Source organism: Nannobrachium achirus (assembly GCF_963921795.1).
Source record: "Nannobrachium achirus genome assembly, chromosome: 22".
NCBI classification, from domain to species: domain Eukaryota; kingdom Metazoa; phylum Chordata; class Actinopteri; order Myctophiformes; family Myctophidae; genus Nannobrachium; species Nannobrachium achirus.
Genome location: NC_137829.1, coordinates 4,511,597 through 4,527,561, shown reverse-complemented (window position 1 = coordinate 4,527,561; position 15,965 = coordinate 4,511,597). Strand labels below are relative to the sequence as shown.

Sequence of the window (15,965 nt, the reverse complement as noted above, 5' to 3'; positions counted from 1 at the left end):
CTGGTGGTCGTCAGTTAGGCAACCAGGGACCTTATTTTCCTCTAGATTTTTGTTTATGACCCTATACTAATTATTTCGGCAAAGCCGAAGTATTTGAATTTCATACCACGATTATTTTGACCAAAGAATCATCCGTTATCCTGGGGCGGAACATTTGGTCTAGTTAACTCATGTTACCCTCATTAGTGACAGCATAATCTTTTTTTCCAAAAGCTGTTTATTTGTATTTTAACATTTTTGGAACCACAGACCTTGTAGCAACAGCTGTACAACAAAGTACAACAGCTGTCAGCCAAGTACAACAACTGTCAGCTATGTTCAAGACCACTGACTTGACTGAATCTTTCAAGAAGAGCTGGGCCCGAAGAGCCCGAAGAACTGGGCAATCAGTGGATACCCAGTGGATATTGTGTTTATTTGTATTTTAAACTTGTATTAGTTGGCTATCATTTATAACCTGTAAGATCTTCCACAGTCTGTCTAAAAGTGTGGTTATTTTATTGCTTATAAGTGAATATTTATCTAATACAATTTTGAAATTCAAGGTTAGCACCGCTCAATAATTTTTTATGACGTATCTACACTCTAATAACAAAAACTAGGCTCTACTCAATTTTATTGGTGAAACATTTTTACACTCAAAAATATTGAGTAAATATTACTGTTATGAAATCAGGTAGATGATACTCAATTAATTTGAGTAAAAGTAACCAAAACTTTTACGTACTTATTAACAACTAAAATTTTGTACAATGACCTAAAGAAATTGAGTAGATATAATTAAATTATTCAGTCAATGCCACAAAAGACTACAAGTAAATACATTGAAATATTAAGTAGATCTAATTGAATATTAGAGTATGATTTAACAAAACAAATATGTCACATTTACTTTATTCATTTACTTTTATTGATTTAATTCATATAGTACCATTTACCCCTTTCATTTACTTTACCTTTTACTCCAGGAGTACATGATGTCAAAAGAATACACATGAAATAATTATGCAGATAATTATGTTTTTAATCAACTAATTTTGACCAGTGTAACACCACATCAAGTATGAACATTCAACATACTTTAGTATGTAAATGACATGCAACAATGCCTGCAAAAACAATATGTTTAAAGATAATGATCAGGAAAGGGGTATCCCTGACACTTTTAAAATTCTGTTTACTAAAGAGCAGTGTGTGTTCACAATACTGTATATAAGTACCTCTAATTGAACTGTGCATACTGTAAGTAAGCAGTCTGTCAAACATTATGCACCATAAGAACAATGAGCCCATCAAATGAACAGTAAGTCATAACCACAAAATACATTAAAGACAGTCAGAGGCCATTTGGCATGAAAGAAAATCACAACTTGGAATATGAAATAATAAATAAGCATTTACAGTAGCTCAACATTTAAACATATTGACTATGCACACGTGTAATGTCTATATGCTAAACTGACCTGTTTGCATTATGACTCGAATGCACCAGAAACAAACACTTTACATTAACTAATTACTATCAGCAACAAATACCATTGCAAAAATGCTGTTTTGACAATAAATCCACTTTCAGTAGGTTATACCCACTTTCTGAGAGCATCTTGCTGAACAGCAGTCGGCAAGCAGACATTTTTTCAGTCTCTGAACTTTGGCTGAAAGGTGTCCAGGATCCAACTCAACTAGTACTTTTTGGAACATCTCAAGACCATATCTGAGGTTCTTGGGGTATCTCTTAAAGGCATAGAACAGTCCCAACAGATAGCAGCAGACCCCCAAGATTGTTGAGGGCAGTGATGCCCTTAATCACAATACCTACATCAGTAGGTTCATTCATTGAGTCCTCTTGGTTCTGCAGCAGGTAGATCTTCATCTTCATCATCACCTCCTCTGTCAACTTCTCTTCTACTCTGACAGGTGTACCAGCAGCTTCCTTCCTGCACACATTGTGAAGATAATTGTTTAGAGCTCACTTTCAGGCTAAATGTTACAAGACACACAGACACACATTGAGCAATCCTAGCTGTCTCCACACATGCAGCCCTGGGCATAATCTTGAATCAGTTGGACCAGACATGCAACGGATGCAACAGCCATTCAGCCAATGTCACAACCTCATTCTCTGGACATCACTATGCTGTTCCTTTGCATGTGATGGTCTCATCCACGATGACATTAAAACGTCAAAACATTTATTTTACTAACTTGAAAGTCCTTGATCTTGACACTATCTTCTTCCAGATGGTCGATGAGACATCGGATGATGACCTCTCGTGTTCGTTGATTGGGGATTCCTCTCTGCAGAATAGAAAAATAATTATTTGAACAATAAAGAAAAAGTATGACTGCACTTTCATAACTAACATAAACTTTGGCAATACAATTGTTTCCACAACCCAGTTTTAGCAACGGAAGCTGGGAGACTGTTAGTAGCTATTAAGACATACATTTAGAAATGAATAATCAGGAGAGAGAGAGTTGCAGGGGATAAAGATGAGTTTAGCATAAATTAATATAGTAATTATTGTCATTAGCCAGGTGAAATATAATTAAAGCAGTTAGAGTAAATGAAAGTTTCATACCTGAAGTACAATACTCATTTGTGCCCAAACTGCCCTTCTTGGACTGGAACATGGGCAGTAGTTTGGGGGTATAGAAGTCCAACATTGCCATACATTTTGGCTCAAGATTCAGTGTGGTGATCATCCTGAACTTTGCACTAACCTGGAAGACAGAGATGAGGGGAAGAGAGTAAAAAAGAAAACATGTAGATAATAATGTAGGCCTATACCTGTGCATTTTATCTTCATTGTACACACCATTGTATGCAGCTGTGCATAGCTTGTAATAAATGCAAAAAGTCACAATGACTAGAGGGCTTGCACATTCCTCTCACTGTAACCTTAACTAGCTGCAAACCTTTGTAAAGAACATAAGTTATACCCAATACATTTGTGTAGCCTATATGCACAAAGATACAGTAAATCTACTTACCAATATTTGCAAACACTCTCCAGGTTTCTTGTTGAAGAAGATGTGTGCTGCTGCTGTTTGTTGACAGAATGTTCCAGTAGAACATTCCCATGAACCCTTGTGTACAATTTTGAATCTTAGTCATATCTACTCAATTGTTTAAGTTGTTGTGAGAGATGAAAGATTATTAAGTTGGAATGAATAATAATTAAGGGTCTTTTTAAATTGATCCATATAAGTACTCCATACTCAAATATTATGAAGGAAAATTACCAAAACAAATTGAGTATAATTCATGAATAAAATCAGTTGGTCAAATACTAATTTATTCTCATGAAATTAACTCAAATAATATATGTACATCTAACTCAAAAAGAACAGTTGGATTTTTACTCATTTTGTTTGGTGTGACCTACTCAAACAATCACATACATGATATTCAGTGATTTTATTGAGTAAATATAACTTTTTCTAATAGTGCTATTTACTCGGTCACAGAATTCTTTCTTAGAGTGTAGGCGGCCTAAACGCGTTCTAAATCAGTTAACCAATCGGGTGCCTATGTGACTATGACATCATGGACAGATCAACAGAATCGAAGTGTTTCATTGGTCTAGCGGACTCATGTCATCATCATTTGTGACATCATGGTTTTGGTAAAAAAGCGGTCTATAGGAGCGGTTAGCACCGCTCAAAAATCAAACCTCGGTTCGAAGTGAAGCGGTGGATTCTTATTCTATGTGTTCTAGAGCTATGAAATCTGTGTTCTAGATATATATACATTCTATCTTCTAGATCTATACTTTCTATGTGCTTTAGTTCTATATTTTCATGAATTCTGAATGAATGAATGATTTTGTCTGGAGGGCCAAATTGTCATGTGAAGCTTGACCAATCCTCAATTCTGCATGCACGGGACAGACATGGGACAGACATGGGATAGACAAAGCCACACCTTCAATAAATCTGTAGAACTATGATGTGTTCTGGCAACCACACTAACTAGAAAGGTGCAATTCTGGGAAATTAATTCTGTCTTACTATTTATATTACATAATACAAAAAACTTGCATGGACTTTTGGGGTCTATCTATATATTTGCCTAATCTTCTTTGAAACAGAGTGCTTCTGTTTATGTTTCTCTGACAGTGAACAAGGTCTGACAGATACAGATCTCCATATATGGCCATATCAGTTGGATCAAAATTAGTTGTGATCTCTCGACGTGAGCTCCCAAAGGGACGCAAACTTCTTGTTTAACTATGAATACGCTCTGTCATGCAATCCCAATGGTGATAGCTGTGTTGTTTGATCCGGGGAAGTTATGGAGGATTTGGCCACGCCCCGAAATACCTGTATGCATGTCTCAAAGAATAAAGGACTGTGATTTAACTTCTTAGGCCCCATTTATACTGCGTCATTTGATTGTGTTGCGCTCACAACACGTCCCATATTTATGTGCTGTGAACTTGTAGATCACTTATTTCTGCCCTATAGGGCATAGCAATGGGCGTAGTTTTCCGGTGGCACTCAAATTAATCGGCAATTTCCCATAGAGAATTAGAAATAAATATTTATATAATTTATTTGAAGCCTATAACAAGCCATCCAGGATCCTGGTGAATCATGACCATAAAACCTTTGTTTCTGTGAGAATAAATAAATAAAATATATACTATGGAAATGGGACCAGGATTCTATTGGTTAGGACAGAGCGGGGGGGTTGGTCAATACATGCTATTGGTTGGGAGCTTGTCAATCAAGCTAGCCACGCCCCTCCTACGTCATATGCTATTTTATCATCAATTTTAAAATACATGGGACCATAATTTAACCAAACGCATGAAATTCTCACGGCGGAAGTTGAACAGTCTCTGCCTGATATTGTCACCAGGCTTTTCTCTTCGCAGATGAGTAAGCCTGGCTACGCGAGGCTAGTTACGACCCAAGGGTCATAACAATCCCCTCAACTTGCAAGCCGGATACTATACCCTTGATATGGTCTAGTTGGTTATATCTGAAATGACCATGTTGATCTTTGACAAGGAATGGGCTGCACTGAACTGAACTGCATAACTTCAACAAGGGAGAAAGAGAATGGAAATCTTGTTGTACCATATAAGAAACCATGTATACCAAGTATATCAAGATTCAGCATACTTTGTCAAAATGAAAAGAATACCTTTTGTATTGTTTACAGTATTTTTTATTTCAGTGGCATTTAAGTAAAGTGAACATTTGTGTCAACATTTAGCAAGAGTCCGTAATGCGCCTCATGCTCATGAACTTCATGCCGCTCATTCCCATCTGACTGAAGTTCCTGTACTCTCCAGGCCTCATGTAGGTCATCCTGCCTCTGTAGTGGGGCTGCTCGTACATCAGCCAGTGGCCGTCCATCACGTTGCAGGACTGGCAGTTGCTCATCTGGTAACGGTCCATGATGTTGTCACAGTCATCCATCATCTCGTGACTCTGTCCACCGAAGTTCTCCCTCTCGTAGATCTTCATCCTGAATTGGCCTCTGTGCTGTAAAATGAAGAATATCTCATTTAAGAGTTTCCATATGACTAGATTCAGACTGGTTTAATGAAGATGCATGTAAAAGTCAGCCTGATGGTGGCGCTAAATGGGACAGATCCATGTTGCTGACATGACTGTAGACATATTGTGTACCGCTTTGCGTGTTTTCAGGGCAAAATCTGTAGGAGCAGTGTCCAAAAATGTGTTTAAAAAATCGGCCTGAAGGTGGGGCTAAATGGGACAGATCCATGTTGATGACATGAGTGTAGACATACTGTGTACCGATTTGCGTGATTTTAGGGCAAAATTTGTAGGAGCAGTGTCCAAAAATGTGTTTTAAAAAAACGGCCTGAAGGTGGCGCTAAATGGGACAGATCCATGTTGATGACATGAGTCTAGACATACTGTGTACCGATTTGCGTGATTTTAGGGCAGAAATTTTAGGCGCTGTGTCCAAAAATGTGTTTTGCAAGAATCGGCCTCATGGTGGCGCTAGAAGAGGGCCGTGTGAGAATTGAGGGGTGGAGGTTGTGGTTTGGCAGGCAAAGAGTGTGTGTGCAAAGTTTGGCAAGGATAGGGGCAACGGTGGCGGAGATATGAGTAGGGCAAAAGTGTGACGTGACGTGGGACGGACAGACTGACGGACGGACTGACTGACGGACGGACGGACAGACAGACAGCCGGTGGAGGTTTTGATAGTAACTGAACGGTATTAAGCTTACCATGGGGATCATGCGGCAGGACCTGATGCAGTCTCTCCATCCCCACATGCTCATGTAGTCAGAGTACTCTCCCCTCCTCATGAAGTACTGGTTTCCCATGTAGTTGGTGCGGTCGTAGGCCATGAAGCAGCCGCTCTCAATCCTGCAGGAGTGGCACTTGCTCATGTAGGAGGACATGTCTGAGCAGTCGCTCATGCACTCATAAGAGCGACCCTGGAAGTTCCTCTCCTCGTAGAAGATAACCTGAAAAAGAACACATTGTCAACACCATTCATAATGGTCATATTTAGAAAGAAATACAGACATGAAGAAATGTATAAAGTGAATCTTTAAAAAAGCAGTACCTTGCCCATCATGTTCATGCCGGAGGAGGACATATTGGCTGTTGAGCTGTTGCAGTGCCTGAACTGTGTTCCTACCTGTTTAACCCTTTCCTTTTATACCTGACAGAACCCAAAGAGCGTGTGGCCTCTCTGTGAGAATCTCTTACTCAGCAACATGCTGTAGTGGCCTATTGAGTGCCAAGGTTATGTCCTTTAGAAAGGCCCTTTCTCTTGACACAGAAAAGCTTTTCAACACTCGCTAATATATCTATAGGTGTCCATTTTGAAATGGAAAAGTGGACCATCCGTATGGTACATAATATTTAATATTTAGCCAACTTCAACTTTAGTGTGATCCTTTCAAATCAACACACGCACGCGCATGCACGCACACATGCACGCGCGCGCACACACACACACACACACACACTTATGTATTTGTATGTATGTATGTATGTATGTATGTATGTATGTATGTATGTATATATATATATATATATATATATATATATATATATATATATATATATATATATATATATATATATATAATGCCACATATATATATATATATATATATATATATATATATATATATATATATATATACTGTATATATATATATATATATATATATGTGGGGGAGAGAGTCGCAGCCCCAGCCTGAGGCCTCAAAAGTCTAGTATCTGCCCTCATTCCATAGGGATATCCCTTTGGAGTAATGGTTAAGATATTGGACTTTAACGCGGGAGACCTGGGTTCGAAGCCGGGTGGGGAGGTTTGGATCACCTCTGTTACATTGGTGCTGTGACCCGGATCCGGGCTTCCCCGTAGGAGGAGGTCAAAGGGGGGTGAGTGTGGAGGAGAGAGTTGCAGCCCCAGCCTGAAGCCTCAAAAGTCTAGTATCTGCCCTGATTCCATAGGGATATCCCTTTGGAGTAATGGTGAATTCAAAGTGAAATCCTAGGACTGAAATTAAAATGGCATGACCCCCCCCCCCCCCCTATTTTCCTCCAGGGGGTGCTGTTCATAAAAAACGATTGCTCCCTTAGTGAAACCTTTAAGGCACGCTTACATTAATCGAATCAACGTTTGTTTTTTTTTGTTTTGTTTCTCAAAACCTGCTGTGCATCCTGCAGGAGACATAAGTCCTTTAATCATTAATCATCATTAATTTTTCAACATAAATCCCATTTCTCTGATGTGGGAAGAACATTATAAAGTGTGGCAAAAATACCCATGTGTTTCTCCGTTAATGTCAAAAGGAGGATGTCAAGAGTGTCATTTCACCTTATCAGACGTGCATTCCGTTCAATGTTTAGCCTGGGGCAGCAGTGGATGGGGAAATCTCCCTCTTTCGAACGACCATCATTTCGACAACGGATCGTTGGGAGGGTTAGCGACTCACCCCACGGAGGTTAGGGTTAGGGTAAGGGTTAGGTTTGGGTGTCGAAAAGATGACACGTAGAAACAGCGAAACGCTCCCGCAGTGGATCAGGACAACACTGCTCTCCCTGGTGTTTCAGTTTTGACTACTGCTCTGTACTATCTAATGTAGCCAATTTCCATTAATGAGGTCACTCTATCCCATGCCAATCAGCTGGAGAGACTGAATGTGCTCGTATTCAAGCCTGGTGGAGGAATACAAATGTGTCAAATCAAGCCTGTAAATGAGGTCCCGGGATCCATTCGTCACAAATGTAGTTATTACATTTTTTCCCACGATTTTGTAACCCATTTTTCACCCAGTGCCAATAGCCTAAGCTGTAATCCTGGGCGCTGCTTTCCCTCTGCCAACCTGGGGAGTGGGGAAAGCCCCAAGCTGAACTCATGCTTCCTTCAGTGCATGTAGTGTAAGGGAATATCTTAAAAAGTCCTGGAATAAATTCCTTACCAAAAGATTTCTTCACCAATGTGTTCATAAAGGTGTCTAGTAACACATCCCACAAAGACTGAAATTCAGTTTCCCTTGGAGAATCCGTGACAGCTGCTGAAAGTTGTTGTCCCATTATCTTAACTATACAGGAAAAAAATAAATAAGAAAATAAATATGCTTTAAGTAGCATGTGAAGGATCAAACTAGGGGTTTTTCATGATTCTGAATCCATTGCAAGCATTTGTTTTGCACAAAAACATTCCTTGGGGTAAAGGCGGCTCCCACAAAACTGTGAAAAATGATGACTCATCACTAAACCATAGTTTTGTCGGGCTGTTTTTTGACCAAGGAATGTTTTTCGTGCAAAACGGACGAATGCTACGACAGAGTAATGAAGGCTGTCCATGGGTGTGTGTTATTGTTGGCGAGTCGGAACAATAACACGCACCCATGGACCCATGACAGCCGTGATTGTGATTTACGTCACACTGACACACACAGACTTAGTCCTACGATCCCACCAATATGCCCATATTGGGCATATATGCCTACTGGTGCCATCAGGGATCTCCATATATGGGCATAAAAGGGACAAGGACTGACATATACAGCACCCTGGCCAAGATATGACTTCCACTTGGTTCCAAGATTTCTAGCGGAAGTGCTGCGTTTAATGGAAGTTACGTCATGCGGTGCGGGTCTGTTTACATTCCCCAGCGAAAAAACAAAAATAGATTGTAGCTCTTAACTCGCACTTAATAGGTGTAATATCGCCTGAATCAATGTTTTAGTTTATATGTTGTTTATTGCGAGCGCAACCGACGGAGCAGGAGACGTAGACCCGATTTTTTTCCAGCGGGGAATACGTTTGCAGGGACACCGCACTGTGAAAAGAAGACAACTTCCATGAATATTCAGCCCCACCTCTTGAACGGTTTCTGCCTCATATCTTGACCAGGCTTTTCTCTTCGCAGATGAGTAAGCCTGGCTACGCGAGGCTACATATACAGAGATCTCCATACAGTATCCACGAGTTTCCTACGCCCCATAGTGCATTGCGCAGACGTCTGCAGCGAGCTTCCGGCGCCGATTTACAAGCTCACAACGGGTTGCATCTGCGACGCAACGTGAGCTTGTATGTCTGCTGTTAAACCCGGAAGTTTGGTCTCGATAGTCTCCAGTAAACTCCCGCGGAAACTTGTGGATAGAGTGTAGCAATTGTAGTCCTACAGCAGCCATGTTTTGGGTCAAACACAGGTGTTTCAATTGTTTGATTGGCATAGAACTAATGTTCTACTCCAATCAGAACACCTGTGTTTGCCTCAAAACTGACAGGCGACTGGCTAAAAGACTATACCAAGATTTCTCTACCCCTACGAGGGCTCAACTTCAGTCAAAATAAACAAAACTACTTTGCTACTCACCTAACCAAAGGTAGTTTTGAGTTGTTGAAAGTCTATTCTCCGCGGTGGGAAACCTCTCCGCACCCCACCCACTCTGTAAAATGCACCCACTTCCAGCCACCCAGCGGCCACCACAGACACAACCCGGGAATGAGCGGCCGTTGAGTTGGATGCGTTTTATTTCATGACAAAAATAATGTATTTTACAGTGGGTGGGGTGCTGAGAGCGTCAGTGCAGCTGGCACGTTCTGGGTGCATATGCAGTGTGTGAGTGGCTGCAGGACTTCAGATCCCATAGCCTGAGAGGACATTCTCAGGTGTATTGTATGCTGATTGATCCCTATAACTCTATGTGATTGATACAGTCAGAGAACCAACTGCCTGTGTTTCAGTTCAGTGAGTGACTACGCAACACAGGCGGAAATCCAGCCAAGCAACGAACAAACTGGTGAATTAATCATTGGGGGCTTTCACGTAGGAAGGGGCCAAATGCCCAAAGAGCTATTTTGAGGTAGGGAATCTTAGACTAAACATCAAAGTGGATTTAGAAAAGGAAGGGGAACAAAGGATCTGATTTTATGCCTAGAATCAGAGGTGGAATGCTTAAGTGAATATTTTCATGTGAAAAAAGCTTATGATTTGTTGTTGTGGTTTGTTTGTTTGTTTGTTTGTTTGATTGATTGATTGATTGAAGACTTTATTAGAAGGTTGCATAGGAAAAGGTACAGTTTCATGACAGTACAGTTCACCGGTACAAGATCAACTAAAAGGAGATCCTAGTAAGCTTTTTGGCTAATTTACACAGGGAGCCTTTATGTATCTCATTTAACATTGAATGACAGACGGATAGAACACAGTAATATGCATAGGATATCATCAATAACAAAAGGGAAAAAATGTAACAGTCATAAAGAAGAAAAAAAATTAAGAAAGAAGAAAATAAATACAATATATTTACAGTGGAAAAGAGGAGGTAAGTATGGAAAGAGGGGTTATTAATTCAAACGATAAATTAATGTTAGATGCAATGTTCAGATAGTTGAAGGAATTTATGCTTTTTAGAGGTGAGAGGGGGAAGTAAGCACATGGTGTCACAAAGCAAAAGGGCACTGGTAGAAGTTTAGCTTCTGCTAAAAATAGGTTTCAACTCTGTGCGGTGCCCTTCTGATTGTCTCACCTTTGTCCTGTTTGTCCTTCTGCTTTGTATGTTTACATGAAGTGTTATCACTAGGGCTGGGATGCGATTACAAAATTACTCGAATTAATTACAGGCTTTGTAATTAATTAATCGCAATTAATCGTTTTTTTTCCATGGGGGCAAAATGCACCCATGGGGAAAAAAAATGTTTTGAAAGACAAAACTGAAAGACAAACTACTGTGAAGCGTCACATCAAGATGCATTGTGTGCTTGTAGATCGGCAATTTTCAAATAGCCGAAATGTACGTACTGTATCTCTCAAGAACAGATTTAGTGCTACAATTGGTTGTTGCATGTTTTGTAATAACTATTAGAATATACAAAGTAGACTAACTAGTAACTAAAGTTTTCAAATAATTTTAGTGGAGTAAAAGTAAAAATGTTGCCTCTGAGATGTACAGTAGTGGAGTAGAAGTAAAAGTATTGTAAATCGGAAATAGTAAGGTAAAGTATACCTTAAAATTGTATTGGGGGTATAGAGTGCTGTAGTGTTTACATATGAGCTGGAGGGGAGCGATTTACATTATATGAAAATCGGCCTGTGCCTATAGGACCCAGTTTGACATTAATAAGGCCCTGCTTGGGTTTCTTTCATATCATGTCCCACAGGCCACAGGCCACCTCCTGACACCTCTTCTCCTGCTCAAAGGTGTCAAACTGGACTATTAAAGTTACTTTTCAGGAAAGTCACAGCGCGTCGCATCCCAGCGCTTTGTAAGCTTGTAGATCGGCTATTGTTGCTGTTTTTGAGTGACACTGTAATATGAAGTAGCAGGACGTAGAAATTCCCATCGGGGTCACCACAGCACATCATCTGTTTCCATCTGGTTCTATATATTAACTATTCTGTATGCATACAGCCAGTCGAGCCAGACCCCTGGGAGATGGATTGCTGAGGTGGAGCGCAGCACCTACAATCAGCTCCCAGTACTTTTCTCACCCTAGCCACGCTACTCATAGGGCGAGTTGGCGGTGCCTGGGATCAAACCCATGACCTTAACAGAAATGTAACAGAAACACAACAAAAACACATCGCTACTGAATATACAATCACATGCAAACCATATGCAAATCCCCGATTTATAGGCTGCCATAAATCCACCATAGAGGGAATGAGAAAGAACTGTTACACTCAACTCAAGTGATCAGAGTTATCAGAGCTCTGAACACTTTGCACAAGTTGTACATTTTTGGGGGTTGTATCTAGCGCAGAATTGTATCTGTCCTGCTATTAACATAATATTGCAAATGTGTTCATCCTTGTATATTCTGTATATCCTTGATTGCTCATTTATTCATCAATTCATATTCTCTAAAATGTTCTATATAATATTTTGCTCTCTCCAGGCCCCATGTACCATCCTGTCTGTGTAGTGGGGCTATTACCCCACTAACACTCACTTTCGTTTCTTTTGTTCATATTGATGACTCAGAGTCCCATAATTATGAATAAAGTAAAACTTTATTTTCTAATATTTAACAATTAGTCCCTTGGAAAGACATCTACATATCCATGATGCGCCTCATGCTCATGAACCTCATGCCGCTCATTCCCATCTGACTGAAGTTCCTGTACTCTCCAGGCCTCATGTAGGTGTGCCTGCCTCTGTAGTTAGGCTGCTCGTACATCAGCCAGTGGCCGTCCATCACGTTGCAGGACTGGCAGTTGCTCATCTGGTAACGGTCCATGATGTTGTCACAGTCATCCATCATCTCGTGACTCTGTCCACCGAAGTTCTCCCTCTCGTAGATCTTCATCCTGAACTGGCCTCTGTGCTGTTTGTGGAAAAGGAAAGGTTTATAGTGATGGACTTTAATTTAAAATTAAGTACTGTAGTAATGAAATTATCCAGGAGAAAATACAATATACAAGATTGTAAGATTATACGCATATTCATCCTACCATGGGGATCATGCGGCAGGACCTGATGCAGTCTCTCCATCCAAACATGCTCATGTAGTCAGAGTACTCTCCCCTCCTCATGAAGTGCTGGTTTCCCATGTAGTTGGGGCGGTCGTAGGCCATGAAGCAGCCGCTCTCCACCCTGCAGGAGTGGCACCTGCTCATGTAAGAGGACATGTCAGAGCAGTCGCTCATGCACTCATAGGAACGACCCTGGAAGTTCCTGTCCTCGTAGAAGATGATCTGAAATGAAAATAATTAAATATATGTTAAAAGACTGTTTAAGACAGACATCATCTTATTGACCAGTTATTGTGACTTGAAAATGTGTTTAACATTGATTATTTAAAAATGTGCTCATAAGCTCACTGGGCTTACCTTTCCCATCATGACTGGTTGTGGTGTTTGCTCCTCAGAACTGTCACTGCTACACTGTTGTCATCTCTGTTTTAACCCTTACTTTTATACCTGACCAAACCCAAAGAATCTGTGGCCCCCATTGTGTAAACTCCTGACCCAGCAACATGGTATAGAGGCCTATAGAGTAGAAGGGTGTTTGTCCCATTTCCATGTGACTGGATCCCCTAGAAGACTTTAGAATAGATGTTTCCATAGAGCAAGTAACAATACATTCTAAGAGACAATTGTCCCTTTAACATAATATTTGACACACTCTGTGCCCTTCTGTGTGTCAAGTGGATCCCTACCTGTGAACATGTCCTAAAACATTACCAGTACATTGATTGATTGATTGATTGAAGACTTTATTAGAAGTTTGCATTAGGAAAAGGTACAGTTTCATGACGGTACAGTTCACTAGTACAAGGTCTACTAAAAGGAGATCCATGAAAAGACTAAGCTTATTTCCACAGGAAACCATTAAAGTATCTCATATAACATTAAATGACAGACGAATAGAACACAGTACTATGCAGTAGATATGTAAAGAAAAGAAATTGAGAGAACAAAAAAAAGAAAAACAGTAAGTCTAAACAAACAGTAAGTATATACAAAGACGTACATCATGACAATGAAAATAGCACTTTTCTGTTACTGATGGTCAAATAATGCTACAGATAATATTTGTATTGCACTGGTTCAGTTGTGTTTCGTCATATAACATTTATATATATATATATATGTCACGGTTTGATAGAGAAACAGTACGGTCGAGAAACGGAGCACTCGTCGTGCGGCACGGGGCGGAACAAGCGGTCGCTTTGAGCCACAACAACGTCCTCCAGGCGGAGCCGCTCGATTGTCCACGACATTGCAAGCGGCGCGAAGGCCAGCGGACCTTGGGGCCGGCCGCGCGAGTTACGAAGCCGTGGTGAATGCAATCGTTATATTTAGCCCACGATAAACGCCCTGTCCAAGTGACTACAATGGAGCGCTCCCTAGCTCATAGTAAGCTAATGGCTAAACACTGCCGAGCTAGGCTAGTAAATAAAGAAAGAGAGTTGCAAACGAGTGACGTCAGCGCCTTCACTAGTGAATGGTTGTCGTCGCCATCTGGTGGTGATTGGTGTGTGGTGAACGACAAAACAAGCGCTCTTACAATGAACGTACTGAGTTACCCAAACGTACTGTAACATATATATATATATATATATTCTAATGTCACACTGTACATTTTGCTGGGCTTCACAGTAATAGTAGTGTTATTGCAACATCACCATATATTTCAGTGGGCAAATGTATTTTATTGCGACCGTCAGGTCGCAGTTACTATCAAACTCCACCGGCTGTCTGTCTGTCTGTCAGTCACGTCACACGTCACACTCTGACTCTGCCACCGTTGCCCCGATCCATGCCAAACTTTGCACACACACTCCTTGGCTGCCAAACCACAACCCAAGACACATTTTTGGACACTGCTCCTACAGATGTTTCCCTAAAATCACGCAAAACGGTACACAGTATCTCTACAATCATGTTATCTGTCCCATTTCCCATATTCCCTCCTGATTGGCTACCATTGCCTTCCAAGATTTGTGTATGCGACCTGCACGGTCGCTATCTCCCGATTTAGGGAGTCTTACTGGTTTTATTTTCTTAAAGGGAACTTAATTTAATGATTTAATGTGAGGAGAGACGGAACCAACCAATGTAATTCATATGGTGTTTACAGCTTGTACATCTACTTGCCACAGCCATAACCTCCAAATGTGTTACCCCTTTGTTTGTCTTTTATTGAAGTTTGATTTAAGTCATCTCTATCTGCTGCAATATTGCTGATTAATTATCTTGTACCCTCAGGGAGAGGAGTATTGTTTTCGTTTATTTGCATGTCTGTCTGTCTCTGTCTCTCATTTGCTTGTTTGCTTGATTGTGTCAATTCGATAGGGGGAGACAATTGCGTGGAATAACATGAAACTTTCAAGAAAGGAGAGCAATGGTCCCTAGATACTGTACCTGATTACATTTTGGGTGTATTAGGTCACAGTCAAAGGTCACAAAAGGTCAAAACACACAATAGTCGAATTTACTTTAAACAACACTTCAGACAACATTATTTTATTTCAATTTATGAGTTATACTCATATCCATTGAAAATTGGTAATGTTCAAAGTCAATATTTTGTCACAATTACATGCTACACTATAACTCAAACACTGTTAAAGATATAGACATGATTACTATTTTGACCATTAGTAAATAACATACAATGTGAGTTGTGTTCATAGTATTCTTGTATGCACTACTGACATTGGTTTTATTTCTAAGACTCACAAGGCACTTACGATCGTAGACTTGGACAACAGTGCATTTAAACTGTGAGTTTTTTGCCCGGGATTATTTTCACTATAGCCTACCAGCCTCCTAGCCTACAAGGCATACTCTTAGCACAACAACACCTTGCCTAGCTCACCTCGGGTTTGTGTTATTGTTCCGACGCGCATTACTCCGAAGTTGCGTTCGTCCGACTCTCCCCATTACTAACCCTATCTCTAACCCTAACTGCACGCATAGCCACGTAGTCAGAGTAATGAGACGTTGCGTCGGACTGACGTGTGCCCCCCGCTCACCTCGTGCTCTTCGCACA

General features: G+C 40.5%; 2 protein-coding genes across 2 annotated transcripts; both read right to left on the bottom strand.

Annotated features, from left to right (window-relative positions):
* Positions 1-5,223: 5,223 nt before the first annotated feature.
* LOC308308290 (gamma-crystallin M2-like) lies at positions 5,224-6,592 on the bottom strand (the record flags this gene model as incomplete). Its single annotated transcript, XM_080753674.1, has 3 exons — positions 5,224-5,499; positions 6,216-6,458; positions 6,560-6,592. 3 exons carry the CDS (start codon positions 6,590-6,592, stop codon positions 5,224-5,226), a joined length of 552 nt encoding a protein of 183 aa, XP_080609800.1.
* A 5,927-nt stretch (positions 6,593-12,519) lies between these two features.
* Positions 12,520-13,168, bottom strand: LOC308308295 (gamma-crystallin M2-like; the record flags this gene model as incomplete). Its single annotated transcript, XM_080753679.1, has 2 exons — positions 12,520-12,792; positions 12,920-13,168. Coding segments are annotated over 2 exons (522 nt in total), but the record flags the coding sequence as incomplete, so codon positions are not given.
* Positions 13,169-15,965: the final 2,797 nt, after the last annotated feature.